Here is an 18,606-nt window from a genome sequence, read left to right on the forward strand (position 1 = left end):
CCAAGCCTATTTCTGAATCCTGGCCCTGGGGCTGAAGCCTGCCACCACCTGTCCTGCAGCCCAACTCTCTGAATATTGCCACGTCTGTCTGCCTGTCAGCACAGCGTTGGAGCCCCTTGGTAGACTTACTTGATGCCAAGTACCCCCATGGTGTCTGTGGTCATTGTGCATAGATCTTGGTCTAGAAGGCTGCCTGAACTTCCTCCGTACGTGTCACCACTGCCACCCTCCCTCACCCCACCCCAAACACACACACAGGCCTTATCTCTAAACTAAAAGCCTGTCTAGTTTCACCTTTCCCACTGCAGTCAACCCTCCCATACTTATAATAATTGTGGCCGTCACTGAATGGCCACCTCTGTGTACCAGGCCCTGGGTCAGAGCATGTCATAAGCGTTATGTCTTGGAAGGGGCTCTTCATTTCTCCTTTTTTTTTTTTTTTTTTTTTTGAGACAGAGTTTCGCTCTTGTACCCCAGGCTGGAGTGCAAGGCGTGATCTCAGCTCACTGCAACCTCCACCTCCCAGGTTCAAGCGATTCTCCTGCCTCAGCCTCCCAAGTAGCTGGGATTAGGTGCCCACCACCACACCCGACTAATTTTTTTTTTTTTTTTTTGTATTTTTAGTAGAGACAGGGTTTTGCCATGCTAGCCAGGCTTGTCCTGAACTCCTGACTTCAGGCCCACCTCGGCCTCCCAAAGTGCTGGGATTACAGGCATGAGCCACCATGCCTGGCCCATTTCTCCATTTTTATTGAAAAGGAAACTGAAGTCAGAAAGAAGAAGTCACTTACTTACCCCAGAGCACACAGCTAGTAAGTGGCAGAGGCAGGACTTGGACCCCAGCTGGCTGACTCCAGAGACCATGTTCCCACAGCTGGTGGGGATGGCAGGTCCAGCCACAAAGCTGGTAGCACTCGGCCCCTCCCGTGGAGAAGCTCCCAGTCTGGCAGAGCAGACACGGTGCAGCACAAAGCCTCTAGCTGAGATAGTGAAGTAAAACTAACATGTACAGGGACATCTGAGGAGGAAGTGATTCTAAGTCAAAGTGGTGGGGCCAGGAAGGCTCCTTTCTGGGGTCAGAGGGGACTCCAGGACCATCCTTCATGTAATATACCCATTGGTGCTGGTTCCTTATCTAAATAAAGATATCAGCCAACATTGAGCATTTACCAAGCTCCAGGCCCTGTGCTAGGTGCTTAGATAAGTTACCTCCTGGAGTCCTCAAGCCAGTAGGCCTAGATACTCTTATTTTCTACCATCTTACAAACGAAGAAACTGAAGGTCTGAGAGGGGAAACAACTGGCGTGAGTGCGCATGCCTCTGAAGTGATGGCGCTGGGATTTCATTTACTCACTTGCCCATCCGATGAGTTTATTCTATCCCTGCCACCCGCCAGGCCCTGATCTGGATGCTGAGGGGCCAGCAGTGAGCAGCACAGACAGGCCTTTGCGTCATGAGCCTTAGATCTCATGGGGAGGGGAGCCACAGGGAACAAACAGACAAGAGAGCACCAGAGGGTGAGGGACGCTCTGCAGAGAGCCTAAAACACAGGGCATGATAGGAGCCATGGGGATTATTTTGGATTTGACAACCCCCAGGTCTGTCCAATGCCAGTGCTGGAGCTCTTAGCCACTGGTCCTCACTGTCACTCCCTGCTGAGCTCCCGCAACTTTTGGTTGAGGCATTTGCCCCATTATACCTTGTTTTACGTACTTATATGCTTTTCTGGTTTTTTTTCTTAAGGGGTCAACCTCACCTTATTCTTTTCTGTATCTTAATGGCACTGAGTACAGTGCTAGATAATGACAGATGGGAGAGAGCTGGGGATTCCATTGGAAGGGGCACCCAAGCCCAGGCAGTGGCACTGGCTGAGGATGGCCAGTTGGGGCCTTGGCACCATAATGAGACCTTTTAGAGGTGAAGGCTGTGTTCTGGTGACACCAGTGAAGAGAAGGGTCAGCCAGTGCAGGGCCAGTGGGAGGAGCACAGTGTGGACGGAAGGGCTGGGACAGAGGAGCCAGCAGGAGCCCACAACATGGTGCTCCTGCGAGGAGGTCAGGGCTTAGCCTAGAACAGCAGCAGGGGCACAAAAAAACACCTGAGAAACTGTGTGAAGAGGCTGCTGCTGGACTTGGGTTGGAGGTGGCCCTGAGACTTTGAGAATAGTTATGCTAACAAAAAGGAGGAGGTTTAGAAGGAAAGCTGGTTGTGTGGGAGATAAAAAGCCAATAGCCTTCACTGAGTGCTCATCATGCATGAGGCCCTGTGCTAAAATCTCTGCCTTGTCTCACTGAATTCCCATTACAATCCAGCAGGGTCAGTGTTCTCATTATGCCTGCTTTACAGACGAAGACCTAAGGCCAGAGGCTAAGCCATTTGCCACACACCACAGAGGCAGTAAGTGGCCTAGACAGGGCTTGATCTCCCGTCTGTCTGCCCAGTCTGTGCCCCTCCAACCTCCCCACCCCCAATCCACTACCTCCTGCTTTTAATGACTTGGATGTGGAATCAGTTACATCTGAGAACAAACGACATAGTCTAGGGGCTGCAGCCCTGGGGAGAATGTGTGCCTGAGCCTGTGAATTTAGGGTTTTGAGCACAAAGCAAAATTTGGAGCTATAGAAGTGGGGTTTTACTAAGGAGAGAAGAGCCAAGAAATTGAAGAATAATCTGAGGTGGGAGAGAGGGCAGGAGGCAGAAGATGTCACCCATCAGAGGCTGCAGAGGGCAGGATGGATAGATGAGCAGAGGCCAAGGCCTTCGGTTGGGGAGAAGGAGATCTTGGCTGAGCTCAAAGGGTGGTTTTCCTGGAAGCACAGGAGGCCAGGCTCTAAGGGTTGAGAATACAAGTGAGGAAGTGAAAGGAGCAGGAGGCTCTTAGAGGGCTGGAGTTTTGAAAATCAAGAAGGACCAAGGACACCATCAGGTTGAGTGCCCTCCTCTCAAATGCAGAAACTGAGGCCCAGAGAGAGGAGTTTGCCCCAGACCATGGAACTAGGTGTTCTGACACCCTTTTCATTGCACCATGCTGCCTCTCTTGACATGAAGAACAGAGAAAGAATAAAGTGTGAAGACATGCCGTGGCGATTTTAAGGTGCACAGACTTTATCTGTTGGAGGCAGAAGGATGCCTCGCTGGAGGTACGAGAGCGGTAAGGTTGAAAGAGAACCAGAACATTAGTTCAGATGTTGGCTGTGGCGTGTACCAGTCAAGGGACTTAAGTGACTTCACCCTGAGCCTCACTTTCATCTTCTGTAAAATGATAATTATACCATAATGCCAATAATATTAGGTTGATGCAAAAGTAATTGCAGTTTTTGCCATTGGAAATAATGGCATATAAACCTGAGGCATTTCAATAGAGAGAGGAGACATACCAAACACAGAGCTTCTCAACAGCTATGAAAAGATGATGAGAAAGTCCCAGAGAAGAAAGAATGGAGAGACTTTTCTTTCTTTTTTTTCTTTTCTTTTCTTTCTCACTTCCATTGTATTATAATCCCAGCCCCCAATGTGCATTGTGGGTGCTGGTGGGGCAGACATGACCCTATGGCACCTGCATCACAGAGGGCCACGGCCTCCACAAATGCTCACAACTTGAAAAAGTCTTTTCACAGGGTCAGCATCCAGCCTGCCCACTACCGTTGCCCGTTATCATTGCAGGTTAATTTTGTTGCAGCTATTGATGTGTACGAAGATGGAGAAGCTGGTTTGCTGTTGTGTTACAACTGTAAGTTAAGGATGTGCTTTTATCTTTATTTGCTTAAATGGACTGTTTTTTTTTCTGGGCAATTTAAAAAGATTGTCCTTAGATTTACCCAGTATATCATTCCTGGGTTTGTAATTGCCTTCCAGGAAGGAACTGAAAAATACCTTCCTCCCTGAGTCTCCCGCTGCGCACCAGGCCTCTTGGTGACACAGTGCAAGAACTGGCACTTGTGATGCTATCTCCAGGATGCGCCAGTGATGACAGTGGCTTCCAGTTAGGGGGCCCTTACTGTGTGCCAGGTGCTGTGCTCGGTATGCTGTGGTCATTGTCTCACTTGATTCTCACAATGAATGCCCGCAGCAGGCTCGGTTATTATCCCCAGTTTAGAGATGAGGCAACTGAGGCCTAGAGAGGTGAACTCGTCAAGGTCTTGTGGCTACTAAGCAGCAGGGCCAGGGTTTGCATCAGGTGCTCTCTTGACTCCAGCACCCACAATTTTAACCACTGTCGCTATTCTACATTTTGCTGTTTCTCAGGTATTAATGAAATCAGCCTCAACCCAGGGTATCCAGCCTCAGTTGGCCTAGTTTGGATTAGGTGGCAGGGTAGGTGTTGGGCAGACCAAAGGTATCAAATGGGATCTTTAAGGATTTTCAGCATTTCAAAAGCTAATATTATAATACATTTTCACAAAAATGATGTTTTAAGGGTAAAAGAAAAGAAGTAAGCTATTTTCCTAGATAAAGCTGCCCAGTCTAACAACACATAAAACATGGTTTTCGGCCTAGGATTTTATCAATTTAGAGTGGTAATGCTGGGTCAGATGTTTTGATTAATTAATCTTTGATTAATAAGTATAAGAAAGCTAATTATTAGAAGAGAAGGTTGTTTTATAAACATCATCTTTCAAAATTTGAGATTTATGGGGAATAAATTAGGAGAAGGTGGTTAAACCTCTTCAACAATAAATTGCTCTTTGGGGACATTTTATGCACAGAACTGTGCACCCTCCTTAGAACAGCAGGTCTTTAATGGCCCATGTGATGAGAAGGGCCCCATCAAGGCAGCAGGAACGGGCCACTCTCCCACACCCCATGGGCCAGGCCGCTGCCGCTCCTGCTGCCCTGCATCCCCAGGTTTATGGCTGCGTGGTAGAAGTCACTTCTGTAAGAAATTCACCTTTCTAAAATAAAGTATGCTCTTTTTTCTGAGACATCTATAGAATAACTTGTGGCAGAGTGTTTTAAAAACTGATTTGGATTTTTTTTAATCCTTTAACCGTGTGAAAGGATGGAAGGGATTTTAGGTGGAAGAGAAGTTAAGAACAGAAAGATAGAGCAGGTTTTTAGAGTGGGAGAATTAATCCCAAAGAAAAAGAGGGCATGGAAACAGATGTGGATGCCATGGGCTCTGTGCCAGATTTGCCAGTGCTGACTGGAACAGGCCGGGCTCCTCACTCAGCGGCTGCTGCCTCAGCTGTGGTTCCCGCAGCCTCTGGGTCTCACGGAACCCTTCCTTGGGAGTTCCATTTCTCATGGCTTTGCTCATCTTTCGGCTTCAGGCTCTGACTTCATCTCAGGATGGGATCGGTGTGTGTCTGTTTTCACTACACAGAAGTGTACTACATCACTACATCAGATCCACTACATCAGAAGTATCTTTACATCCCAAGGTCAAGGCCCTGGCAACCTCAGAGATTCCCATAGCTTCAGTCTTCCCCAAACCATGCCACTTCCTCCCGTTTCTTTGGGTCAGGAATCTGGCTTTTGTTTTCCATATTTCTTTTTCCCAAGACATTGGGAGGCATCTGGTGAACAACACCAATAAAACAGTTCTCTCCCCACGGTCATCCAGGTCACTTCTCTAACTCATTCCTGCACACACAGCACACGTGGAATTTGCCTGTTTAGTCTATGTTCTTGACTTGATCACAGACGCCTGTACAATAAAGCCCCTTTTCAACAAGGTGCTGCAGAATGATAATGCTCTCCCCAAAATCTGAAACTGATTTGTATCATTGAAGTTTTTTTCTGTATTAAAAATAAAGCAAAATTAAAAATAAATTTTATGTGGAGGAATTTTTATCTCAGATATGTTAGAGCTGAAAATATTTTATAATGGAGATTGCAACTTTCAGTTATGTGTTATTTGAAAAAATATATATTCACTTGGTAACCTTTAGGGGAAAAAATAGTATAAATTGTTCAATATGCTACTACTGTTGGGTTTTTTAAATAATTAAACTCTATTTTTATTACCAGAATCTGTCTTTAACTGTTTAAAAAGACAAAGAAAAAGTAAACTTGGCTCTGCCCTTAGCACCCAGTAATCATTCACCTTTAATGCAAGTAATTTCAGTGCTAAGGGCAAACAAACTCTTGTGTTTGCTGATGGTGCTTTAAAGATAATCATGCCGGGAAAACTAGAAAAGCTCGCATAAGTGCCCCTTGTTTTTGATGCGATCATATTTAACCTCACTAAGTCTTCGCTTTCAGATAAGTAATAGTAAGAATACAAAACCTGCTTCTTACAACTGTTGTGAGTACTAAGCAGGATGATACCTGTAAAGCCCACAACACATTGCCTGACATGACAGGATTTTATTTTCCCACTATTTATTCCAGAATCATCAGAGTATTTATTCGGAACTCAGTTTTTTAACCTTCATAGACTTTTTTTTTTTTTTTTTGAGGTGGAGTTTCGCTCTTGTTGCCTAGGCTGGAGTATGGTGGTGTGATCTCAGCTCACTGCAACCTCCGCCTCCCAGGTTCAAGCGATTCTCCTGCCTCAGCCTCCTAAATAACAGAGAGGCGACGGGATCCACAAGGTTGAAGAGGAGCACTCTGGCTGCTGTGGGGCATTCACCGAAGGGGTAGGGGTAGGGAGACCAGGGAGAAGGCGACTGCATATGTCTGATGAGAGGACAGCAGTGGGACCAGAACTACAGCAGTGGAGATGCTGAGAAGGTCAGGTCCAAAATACATTTCTTTTTTTTTTTTTTTTTTTTTCCAGATAGAGTCTAGCTCTGTAGCCCAGGCTGGAGTGCAGTGGCACAATCTCAGCTCACTGCAACCTCTGCCTCCCAAATTCAAGCGATTCTCCCGTCTCAGCCTCCTGAGTAGCTGGGATTACAGGCACGTGGCACCACACCCGGCCAATTTTTGTATTTTTAGTTAGAGACGGGGTTTCACCATGTTGGTCAGGCTGGTCTCGAACTCCTGACCTCAGGTGATCCACCTGCCTCAGCCTCCCAAAGTGCTGGGATTACAGGCGTGAACCACTGTGCCCACCCCGAAATGCATTTCAAATATAAGGGCCAAGTGCAGTGGCTCACGCCTGTAATCCCAGCACTTTGAGAGGCCGAGGTGGGCAGATCATTTGAGGTCAGGAGTTCAAAACCAGCCTAGCCAACATGATGAAACCCCGTCTCTACTAAAAACACAAAAATCAGCCAGGAGTGGTGGTGCGCGCCTGTAGTCCTATCTACTGGGGTGACTGAGGCAGGAGAATCGCTTGAGCCCAGAAGGTGGAGGTTGCAGTGAGCTGAGATCACACCACTGCACTCCAGCCTGGGTGACAGAGCAAGACTGTCAAAACAAAACAAAACAAAAACATCTCAAATGTAAGAACCAAGATCCAGTACTCATCCCTCAAATCTGCTGCTTCCCCTGCCTTCAGCTTCCCAGCAGCAAGCACCAGCCTTCCACGGCAACACGGTATCTTCGTGCAGCTTTCCTGTTTACACTACTGTTTTTTTATTAAATGGTGTTCAGTTAAAAAAAAAAAAAAAGAACCAAGCTAATTTGCTGATGAATCAAATTTGGGATGTGAGAGGAAGATGAAAAAAAAAGGAAGACTCTGCAGTTTGGAGCCTGAGCAGCTGGGAGAATGGTGAACATGGCTTCCTGAATGAGGAAAGCTCGGCCAAGAGCAAGTTTGAGGAAAAGCTCAAGAGTCCAGCCTGGACCCATCAGTGCCTTCCTGTACCCCCGTGGAGATGCCCAGTGACCTGGATGTGCAAGTCCAAGGCACTCAAGAAAGAGCTGTGCCTGGAACTCTTTCATTAGCATATAAATGATGTTTAAAGTCATGAAACTAAAGAAATTACCAAGGGGAAGGGAGAGACAGAGGCACCAGCAAAGTAGACTGAGGAAGAGTGCCCAGAAAGGCAGGGATTACCAGGAGCCTGCAGGAAGGAGGGCGTCCCCACCTGTGCCCCTGCCAGAGCAGGCGAGGCCTGTCTGAGAGGGACCCTTGGAGCCAGCGAGGTGGAGGTCATTTGGAAGACAAGAGCGGGCGTCTCTGGAAAGCAGGGGCAACACTTTTTCACAGGGGTTGTGAGGCAGTGAGAGAAGAGAAAGCAGACTGGGAGCACAGATGACTCTTCAGAGACTTGCTTTAAGGGAAAAAGAGAGAGGCAGGATGTAATAGCTACAGGAAGGGTCTTTTTGTTTTTCTGAAGTGTGGGATAAATAGTAAGTTTGTAAGGCCATGGGGGAAGCTCCAATAGGGAAGGGAGGACTAATGGTGCCAGGGAGAGGGGGAGAATTGCTGGAGCAAGTCCCTGCATCTGTGGAAGCCATCAGGACACAGTGGGAAGAGGAAGGATTGGCCACACCTGACAGCATCAGAGCCACAGGCAGCCGTGGCAGTGGTGCCCAAGGTGTCCTCTCTGGAGCATTTGTTCTCTCAGGAAGTAAGGGCTCTCTTGACTGTGGTTAGCTTTTTGTCTTAATTCACTCTGTCAGTTACACAACTGTAAGACACTAACATAACTGTTTTACAAGGCACGGTGGTCGCATCAAAGGAGTCCCTAAGCCCGATGGGCCAGGATATTCCAAAAAGATTGGACATGGTGGGAGAGGTACTTGTTTCTGGAGCTTCTGATGGCGCTGTCACCTCCCCTGTTCTGCCCTGCAGTGCAGGCCTTGATCCGAAGCTCCGGCTTTCTACACCTCTCTCTCCCACGGAAGTGGGAAATATCAGGAGTTTAAAAAAAGAACTGTTAAACTGTACAGGATTCCATATGACAGGATGCCGTTGAAAGTGTGCTGCCCAGAGAGAAGGGAACAAGGAAGCAGATGGCATGAAAAGAAAAGAAGGGGAGAGCCTCCTTCAGTGAACCACAAACACCCAAAAGGCCAGACCATGGCCCAGCTCTCTGGCCCAGACCCCAGGACCCAGCTGGCACAGTGCTTGTGTCCATAAACTTTGCTGGACTGAGCCAAACCTGTGCCCTGTATCAGAGAGCCATATCAGAGGCAGATCTATCCAAGGAGACTTTTCTGTCCCCACCTTTCTGACATGCTGTCCACTCTCCTTTTCAGACTTCCTTCTCTCCCAGCTTCTGTCCCATCTTCTTGCTTTCTTTCTGCCCCTCTGGCCCTCTTGTCTTAGTGCTGTGCCATTCACAGTCTCTTCTCCAGTCACCCCTTAAACGCTGGCATTCCAGAGGGCCCTGTCCTCGCCTTTCCATCTGGCATGCTCATTCTCCCCTGCAAGCTTGATTGCCAGTGTGCTGCTGCTGACTCCCAGGTCTCTCCAGTCCAGACCCACTGCTGAACTCTGCACCAGTGTGTCACACTCCTTACTGTACAGCCCACTTCAGCAGCTCAAGGGCACCTCGGACTCAACCTGTCCACCCTGAACTTGAGATCTTTCCTCCTCACATGTGCTCCTCCTCTGATGTGCCCCACCCCAGTGCAAGGGCAGCACCTTCCACCCATCACCCAAGCCAGAGATACAGTTGGCACAATGGACTTCTCCCTGCCTTTACTCCCCATCTCCAAGCTGTCTTCCCACACAGCTCAGATTCATTCCAAATGGCCTATCTTTTATGGACCAGTCACTCCTCACCTGGTCAGTGTAGCATGCACGGAATTTCTTGGACTTTGGCTCCGTCTTAGAGCAACCCACCTCTCCCCTCTGCACTGCTGCCGGAGTCAGCTTCCTAGAACCCTAATGCTATCCTCTCACTTTCCCTAGCCAGGACTCCCTTCCCCAAGCCAGCCTTTGCTTTCCTCTGCCTTCCTTCATGTAGGAAATCTCTATGTGACTTCCAGAGATTCCTGGAGACAGGAGAAGGTGTGCCCTGATTCTGTGGGAAGCACGGAAGGAACTGATGCAGGCTGTGTGCGTCACAGTGTTGGGTGACAACAGGAGCAGCTCACCAGTCTTGTTCTGAGCAAGAGGCTGAAGATCGAGGGATACATTCCCCATCTGTTTACCTGCCAGCTGTGCCTTGGTTCAAGGCAAATTTTATGTAGAATATAAAATGCTATTACAGAAAAAGTGTCATAAGACTTTATTCAAGATTTTCAATGTCATAGTTTTTGATTTTATAATGACAAATATATTTTAAATGTTTTTTAATCAAGTGAGTCACATAATAACATATCATTAATGTGTTATATATTTTGTTATCACATATAATTACGTAAACAAATTTGTCAATTGAACAAAATAAAGAATCCAGAAATAGATTTACACATATTTGGTAAATTGATTTTTGACAAAGGTGCGAAGGCAATTCAATAGCAAAATAAGAGTCTTTTTTAACAAATGATACCAGAATAATTGGATAGACATGTGCAAAAAAATTTTTTTTTGAGAAGGAGTTTAGCTCTTGTTGCCCAGGCTGAAGTGCAGTGGCGCGATTTTGGCTCACGGAAACCTCTGCCTCCTGGGTCCAAATGATTCTGCCTCAGCCTCCCGAGTAGCTGGGATGACAGGTGCATGCCACCATGCCCGGCTAACCAAAAACTTTGATCCATACCTCACATTCATTCATTCATTCATTCATTTTTCTTCAAAGCATTCACTCATTTATTCAGAATATATAAATAAAGAAGTACAATATGTCAGGTGTTGTTTTAGAGGAGGAAGACACTATCCCTGCCCATCCCCATCCCAGGATTCTTGACACATAAACAAATTGGTGCAATGTGCTATAGGAGATGTGTAGGGGAATAAGAGTACCAAGAAAGAAGCCATGAGGTTATGGGTGTTTGTGGGGCTGAGGATACAAGAAGTGTTTCCTGTAGGAGATAATGATAATATGTGTTTAGTCTACTATGTATTCTTAAATCTATATTTGTAAAACAATGGTCCACATAATGATATCTGACTTGTACAAAATATCTTTTAGGGACAGTAGTTTTTATGCTGGCAAATTAAAATTAGGCAAGAACTCTGGGACCCCTTAAGTTTTCCTGGGTCTTACTTACTTTGTAAATTTTAGCTCTACATAGTGCAATATATATTTTATCTGAATGTTGAGACACACTAAGGAACAACACACTTCTTTTTGCACACACTGGTGGCAACAGCTTTGGAATGTGTTTATCAAATTAAGAGACAGAAACACAAAATGCTACAGTTCAAAACTGGCTTTTTATTAGATCTGCTACTTTGCTTCAAACTTTAAACTATACCCAGATAATGCAAGAAACAGAGAAGTACCAGTTGCAGAAAACCCTCTGTGTTGATTGCCTTTTGGGAATTTTAACATTTGAATATACTTCCCAGTGTGGAAGCTTGGAGTCAGGGGTGGACTCCAGAAGATACAGGGGCCTACCTAGCTGTAACCACATTATTATGAAGAACAAAATTACAGCTGAATTAAATTTTGAAGGCTGTCATTGAGAATATGCATAGAAAGTTTTGTGTTACTTAATAGATAATTTGTGAGCCTAATGTCATTCAAAAGCCGGAGAAGAAATATTCAGGCTAAAACAAAACTTGCTACTTTCTTAGAACAAAGAGAATGTACTTCTTGTTGGGAAGCTAAATCCTAGGAAAGGGAAAACAAATACTCATAGATTGCAAGTCCCAGAGAATTTTAAAGTGAGTAAGATCGAACCACCAGATGAACCAGGGACCTTCCTAGAGAACTGAAAAGAAGCCTCAAGTATTGCTATTGCTGTAGCGTACAGGCATCAGAGTGGGTGTTTTAGTGAGTTAGGTTGAGATCAGGTGGCCTACATGAGCTCTGGGAACCAAAACAACAACATAGGAATATAGGTTAAATGTGTAGGTGGTACTATAACTTTAAGTGGCTGAGTTCAAGATAATTTACAGTGATTTGGTCCTAGATGCTGTTATACTGGCACCCACCCAGCCTTTTTAAAAAGATAAAATCAGCCAGGTCCGATGGCTCACACCTGTTTTCCCAGCACTTTGGGAGGCTGAGGCGGGAGGATCTCTTGAGGCCAGGAGTTCAAAACCAGCCTGAGCAATATAGTGAGACCCTGGTCTCTAAAAAAAAGAACATCAAAGCCTAAAAGTACAAAAGAGGTCTTTCAGGTTGCAGAGATAAGACATGATCTGTCACCCCCTTGGTGGAAGAGTGAATAAAAATATTGGCCACTTGGATTTTGCTGCTGTTTAGAAGGACTCCTGGCTGGGCGCGATGGCTCATGCCTGTAATCCCAACACTTTGGGAGGTTGAGGTGGGCAGATCACTTGAGTCTGGCCAACATGGTGAAATGCTGTCTCTACTAAAATTACAAAAAATTAGCTGGGCATGGTGGTGCACACCTGCAATCCCAGCTACTTGGGAGACCGAGGCACAGGAATCACCTGAACCCAAGAGGCGGAGACTGCAGTGAGCCAAGATCAGGCTACTGCACTCCAGCCTCGTGACAGAGTGAGACTCTGTCTCAAAAAAAAAAAAGGAGGCTGGGTGCGATGCTTCACGCCTGTAATCCAGGCACTTTAGGAGGCCGAGGTGGGTGGATCACCTGAGGTCAGGAGTTCGAGAGCAGCCTGACCAACATGGTAAAACCTCGCCTCTACTAAATACAAAAAATTAGCCGGGCGTGGTGGCTCATGCCTGTAATCCCAGCTACTTGGGAGGCTGAGGCAGGAGAATCACTTGAACCCAGGAGGCGGAGGCTGCAGTGAGCTGAGATTGCGCCATTGCGCTCCAGCCTGGGCAACAAGAGCAAAACTCTGTCTCAAAAAAAAAAGAGAAAAAAAAAAGGAAAGACTCCTCTCACATCAGATTTAAAAATTCATTCAAAATGGATCATAAAACTACATGAAAAACCTAAAACCTAATAAAAACTTCTACAAGAAAGCATAGAAGATATTTATGAGCTTGGATTGGCAAAAGTTTCTTAGATATTGCACCAAAAGCATAATCCATAAAAGAAAAAAAAATAAATTGAACTTCATCAAAACTAAGAACTTCCTTGAAAAACACAAGCAAATGAAAAGGCAAGGCACAGACAGAGAAAATATTTGCAAATCACCTATCTCATACAGGACTGGTAAAGGGAAAATATAAAGAACTCTCAATAATAAGAAAATAACCCAGTTAAAAAGAGGGCAAAACACTTGATCAGGTAGTCCATCAAAGAAGATTTATGGATGGTAAATAAGCACATGAAAAGATGTTCAATATCATTAGCTATTAGGGCAATGCAAATCAAAACCACAATGAGGGCTGGACAAAGTGGCTTACACCTGTAATCCCAACACTTTGGGAGGCTGAGATGGGAGGAACACTTGAGGCCAGAGTTCAAGATTAGCCTGGGCAGTATCATGAGACTCCATCTCTACAAAAAAAAAAAAAAAAAAAAAAAAAACTTTTGTAAAAAACTATAATGAGATACCACCACACAACTATTAAATGGCTAAAATGAAAACGATTGCTTGTAATCAGTGTTGGTAAGGATGTGAAGAAAATGGCTTTCTCATGTGTGGCTGGTGGAAATGTAAATTGGTATAATCACTTTGGAAAACAGTTCTTCAAAAAGTGAAACATTCACTCACCATATGGCCCAGCTGTTCCACTTCTAGGAATGGATGCAAACGAAATGAAAGCACAGGCTGGGCGCGGTGGCTCACACCTGTAATCTCAGCACTTTGAGAGGCCAAGGCAGGAAGATCACCTAAGATTAGGAGTTCAAGACCAGCTTGGTCAACATGGTGAAACCCTGTCTCTACTGAAAATACAAAAAAAATTAGCCAGGCGCGGTAGCAGGCACCTGTAATTCTAGCTACTCGGGAGGCTGAGGCAGGAGAATTGCTTGAACCCGGGAGGCAGAGGTTGCAGTGAGCCAAGATTGTGCCACTGCACTCCAGCCTGGGTGACAGAGCAAGCCTCTTTGTCTCAGAAAAAAAAAAAAAAAGAAAGGAAAGCATATGTATATCCCCACAAAGATGTGTATCCAAATATTCATAGCAGCATTATTTGTATTAGCCCAAAACTGAAAACAACACAAATGTCCATTGTGGAGGTTTTAAAATATGTCCACAAGTTCTTTGATACTTCTTCCCTCAAGAGGTGGAGATCATTCCTCTTCCTTTGTAGGCAGGCTGGACTTAGTGATTCCTGTCTACCAAACAGAATATCGTAGAAGTGAAGGTATGCAACTTCTAAGACTAGGTCAAAAAAGGCATTGCGACTGCCTTATGGTTCCTTCTTGTGTCACTCACTCTGGAGTAGCCAGCTGTCATGTCCTGAGGACACTCAAGCAGCACAGGGGAGAGGTCCTTGTGGTGAGGAACTAAGTCCTCTGCCAAGAAGCATGTGAGTGCACCATCTTGGAAGCAGACCCAAGTCAAGCCTTCTGATGACTGTAACCTCCAATGACATCTTTTTTTGTTTGTTTGTGAGACAGAGTCTTACTCTGTCACCCAGGCTGGAGTATAGTGGCGTGATCTTGGTTCACTGCAACCCCTGCTTCAGGGTTCGAGGGATTCTCATGCCTCAGCCTCCCAAGTAGGCTAGGATTACAGGCACACACCACCACGCCCAGCTAATTTTTGTATTTTTGGTAAAGACAGGGTTTCACCATGTCAGCCAGGCTGGTCTCAAACTCCTGACCTCAAGTGATCCACCTGCCTCGGCCTCCCAAAATGCTGGGATTAGAGGCGTGAGCCACTGCACCCAGCCTCTTAACATTTTTTTTTTTGAGACAGTCTCGCTTACTGCAGGCTCCGCGCCCCGAGTTCACACCATTCTCCTGCCTCAGCTTCCCGAGTAGCTGGGACTACAGGCACCTGCCACCTTGCCCGGCTAATTTTTTGTATTTTTAGTGGAGACGGGGTTTCACCGTGTTAGCCAGGATGGTGTCGATCTCCTGACCTCGTGATCCACCCGCCTCGGCCTCCCAAAGTGCTGAGATTACAGGCATGAGTCACCGTGCTCGGCCAGCCTCTTAACATTTTAACATATCTGAATTTAGCATGCATCTTATAATTATAGTGGACAGCTTTCTTTCTTTCTTTCTTTCTTTCTTTTTTATGGGACGTTTTAAAGGATGTCTTATTACTTTTGCTAGAAAAACAGTACATCTTTTATTCAGTGACATCCTAGATTCAATGAAATATGGTAAGTTTTGAAATCTAGGTAAGAAGAACAATTTTGTAGTTGAAAATAAATTCCTAAAATTGTCCTAAAAAATGGCAGAAAACCTGATTCAGTCAGTAAGTATAGAAGATATTGGAAAGTTTTTTAAAAACTAGCCTCCACAAAAGGGTCCCAACCCTCATGGAATTTGGGACAAGGACAATCCAACATCACTGTAGAATCTAAGAAAAAGTTTGAACAAATGGACAAATATACTATGCTACTGAATGGGAAGACTTCATCTTGCAAAGATGTATATTTCTCCTCAGATGAAATAAATTAATGTGATTCCAGTCAGAATCCCAATTCTTTTCTCTTTATGCCTGGCATGTAGTAGGCACTCCATAAATATCTGCTAAGTGATTAGATGAGTGATTTGCTAGAAAATTTTTTAAAAGATTTGTCATGAAGGATGATTATTTCTTTAACATTATAATTTATTGCAAAGCTACAATAATTAACACAGTATGATGCTGGTGCAAGAATAGACAAGCCACTCAATACAACAGAATAAAGTCCAGAAATAAACTCAAGTATATATAAAATGTATACGATGAAAGTAGCATTTCAAATCTGTAGAGACATGATGAATTTTTTTAAAGATAACGTTAGGACAATTGGACAAACTTTTGGAAAAAGTAAATATATGCCTCTGTTTTTAGTTCTAAATAAAATTAAAAGTGAAATATAAAAAGTCAGTGTCTGAAATTTATAAAAGAAAACATGAACCACTGTGTACCAAGTCTTAGCAGTGGAGAGAGCCTTTCTAAGGACGACATTAAAGCAGAAGCCGGCCGGGAGGGGTGGCTCACACCTGTAATCCCAGCACTTTGGGAGGCTAAGGCGGGTAGATCACTTGAGATCAGGAGTTCGAGACCAGACTGGCCAACATGGTGAGACCCCATCTCTACTAAAAATACAAAAATTAGCCGGGCGTGGTGGCATGTGCCTGTAATCCCAGCTACTTGGGAGGCTGAGGCAGGAGAATCACTTGAACTCGGTGGGGCAGAGGTTGCAGTAAGCTGAGATCGTGCCATTGCACACCAGTCCAGCCTGGGCAAAAGAACCAGACTCCGTCTCAAAAAAAAAAAAAAATGCAGAATCCATGAACAAAGTTTGAAAGATCTGATTACACAAAACTTAAAATTTCTATGCCAAAAAGAACCATAAAATTAAAAGAGAAACAGCAAACTGGGGAAAATATGTGTGAGTTTCCAGAAGGGCCAATATCATTAGTATAAGCTGGGCGCGGTGGCTCACACCAGTAATCCCAGCACTTTGGGAAACCAAGTCGGACAGATCCCTTGAGCTCAGGAGTTCGAGACCAGTCTGGCCAACATGGTAAACCCAGTCTCTACTAAAAATACAAAAAATTAGCCAGGCATGGTGGCACACGCTTGTAATCCCAGCTATTCAGGAGGCCAAGGCACAAGAATCGCTTGAACCAGGGAGGCACAGGATGCAATGAGCCAAGATTCTCGTGCCACTGCACTCCAGCCTGGGCAACAAAGCAAGACTCTGTCTCAAAAAAAAAAAAAAAAAAATCATTAACATAAAAAGAGATCTTACATATCAAAAAGATAAAGACGGCTGGGCACCATGGTCACGCCTGTAATCCCAGCACTTTGGGAGGCCAAGAGGGCAGATCACCTGAGGTTGGGAGTTCAAGACCAGCATGGCCAACTTGGAGAAACCCCGTCTCTACTAAAAATATAAAAATCAACTGGGCGTGGTGGCCCATGCCTGTAATCCCAGCTACTCGGGAGGCTTAGGCAGGAGAATCGCTTGAACCCGGGAGGCGGAGGTTGTGGTGAGCTGAGATCGTGCCATTGCATTTCAGCCTAGGCAACAAGAGTGAAACTCCGTCACAAAAAAAAAAATAATAAAATAAAAAAATAAAAAAACAGATAAAGGCATGAGCACCCATTAAAATATGAGAGAAGGATATGAGCAGATAATTTACAAAAAAAAGAAATCCAGTTACCCAATAAGCATTGTTAAAAGATGAATTTTGACACATTAAAATTTGTAAGAGTTTGAACAGTGATTTATATATATATTTTGTTTGTTTGTTTGTTTTGAGATGGAGTCTCACTTTATAGCCTAGGCTGGAGTGCAGTGGTGCCATCTCAGCTCACTGCAACCTCTGCTTCCCAAGTCCAAGTGATTCTCCCACCTCAGCCTCCCGAGTAGCTGGGATTACAGGCCCCTACCACTAGGCCCGGCTAATTTTTTTGTATTTTTAGTGGAGATGGGGTTTCACCATGGTGGCCAGGCTGGTCTCAAACTCTTGACCTCAAGTGATCTGCCCCCCTTGGCCTCCCAAAGTGCTGAGATTACAGGTGTGAGCCACTGAGCCCGGACAACGGTGATTTATTAATCAGGCAGCTCCAAACCTGAGGGAACAAAGGGAGGCTTTTAGAGGCTTTTATAGGGTGAATGCAGAAGCAAAGCAAAGCAAGTATTTGATTTGCTAAAATGGAGCAGTAGCTTTACTTGGCTTATTCCAATGGAAAGTCCCTGGTTAGAGGTTAGTTGACGGTTTCTGGTTGGCTCCTAGAATATGACCTTTTACACTGAGTTGGGTTTTGGTTTGCTTATGTAGGAACTCACAGCACTGGGACCACCTCATTCTAATGGCCTTGCAATTATTTTAACATCATGGGAAAAACTGTGCCCCACTGAGAATTTTAATATGCAGATTATCATTGTAATTATTTGGTCACTCAGACTGGCTGAGACTGTCAGAGTCATGGATTCTGGCACCCTCTCTCTGCACTGCTAGAAGTGGTCTAGATGGTACAGCCTTCTGGGGAAGAAGTTGGCAGGATGTGATTTTTAATGGACACAGCCTGTGTACTCACAGGCAATTATTTTAAGACATAATCAGCAAACTGTGAATAATGAGTTCTTGATTGTCTGTTACAACATCATTTATAAAGCAGAAAGCTTTGGAAACTAAATGGAAACAGGAGGAAACTGGTAAAGATGTTTTGTTACATTCAAATACTGAAGTGCCATACAGTGAGTTAAAGTTATGTTCTTGAAAAATGCATAGAAGAAAATATACAATATAGTGAAGAAAGCAAATTATATTTTAAAGTCCAATTCTGTTTTTCTTTATAACATTTATCTTGCTTATTCATTCTGAATAAAAATACTTGAGAAATACCAAAATGCTATCAGTACTGGCCGTGTGCAGTGGCTCACACTTGTAATCCCAGCGCTTTGGGAGGCCAAGGCGGGTGGATCACTTGTGGTCAGGAGTTCGAGACCAGCCTGGCCAACATGGTGAAACCCCATCTCTACCAAAAATAAAAAAATTAGCCAGGCGTGGTGGGGCACGCCTTAGTCCCAGCTACTCGGGAGGCTGAGGCAGGAGAATTGCTTGAACCCAAGAGGCAGAACCCAAGAGGCATAGGGTGCAGTGAGCCAAAATCGCGCCACTGCACTCCAGCCTGGGTGATAGAGCAAGACTCTGTCTCAAAAAAAAATATATATATATATATGTGTGTGTGTGTGTCAGTATTTCTCCCTG

At 44.8% G+C, this 18,606-nt stretch overlaps 1 protein-coding gene across 3 annotated transcripts in view; it reads left to right on the plus strand.

Moving 5' to 3' along the window:
* Positions 1-18,606, plus strand: part of GARNL3 (GTPase activating Rap/RanGAP domain like 3) — a 170,291-nt gene that overhangs the window by 138,394 nt on the left and 13,291 nt on the right. For all 3 annotated transcript variants that reach the window (XM_019033704.4, XM_055351193.2, XM_055351192.2), the window contains one exon: positions 3,664-3,730. In XM_019033704.4, coding sequence (XP_018889249.1) covers positions 3,664-3,730 — 67 coding nt within the window. The remainder of the gene's footprint in view (positions 1-3,663; positions 3,731-18,606) is intronic.

This window comes from Gorilla gorilla, chromosome 13 (assembly GCF_029281585.2).
Source record: "Gorilla gorilla gorilla isolate KB3781 chromosome 13, NHGRI_mGorGor1-v2.1_pri, whole genome shotgun sequence".
Classification (NCBI taxonomy): domain Eukaryota; kingdom Metazoa; phylum Chordata; class Mammalia; order Primates; family Hominidae; genus Gorilla; species Gorilla gorilla.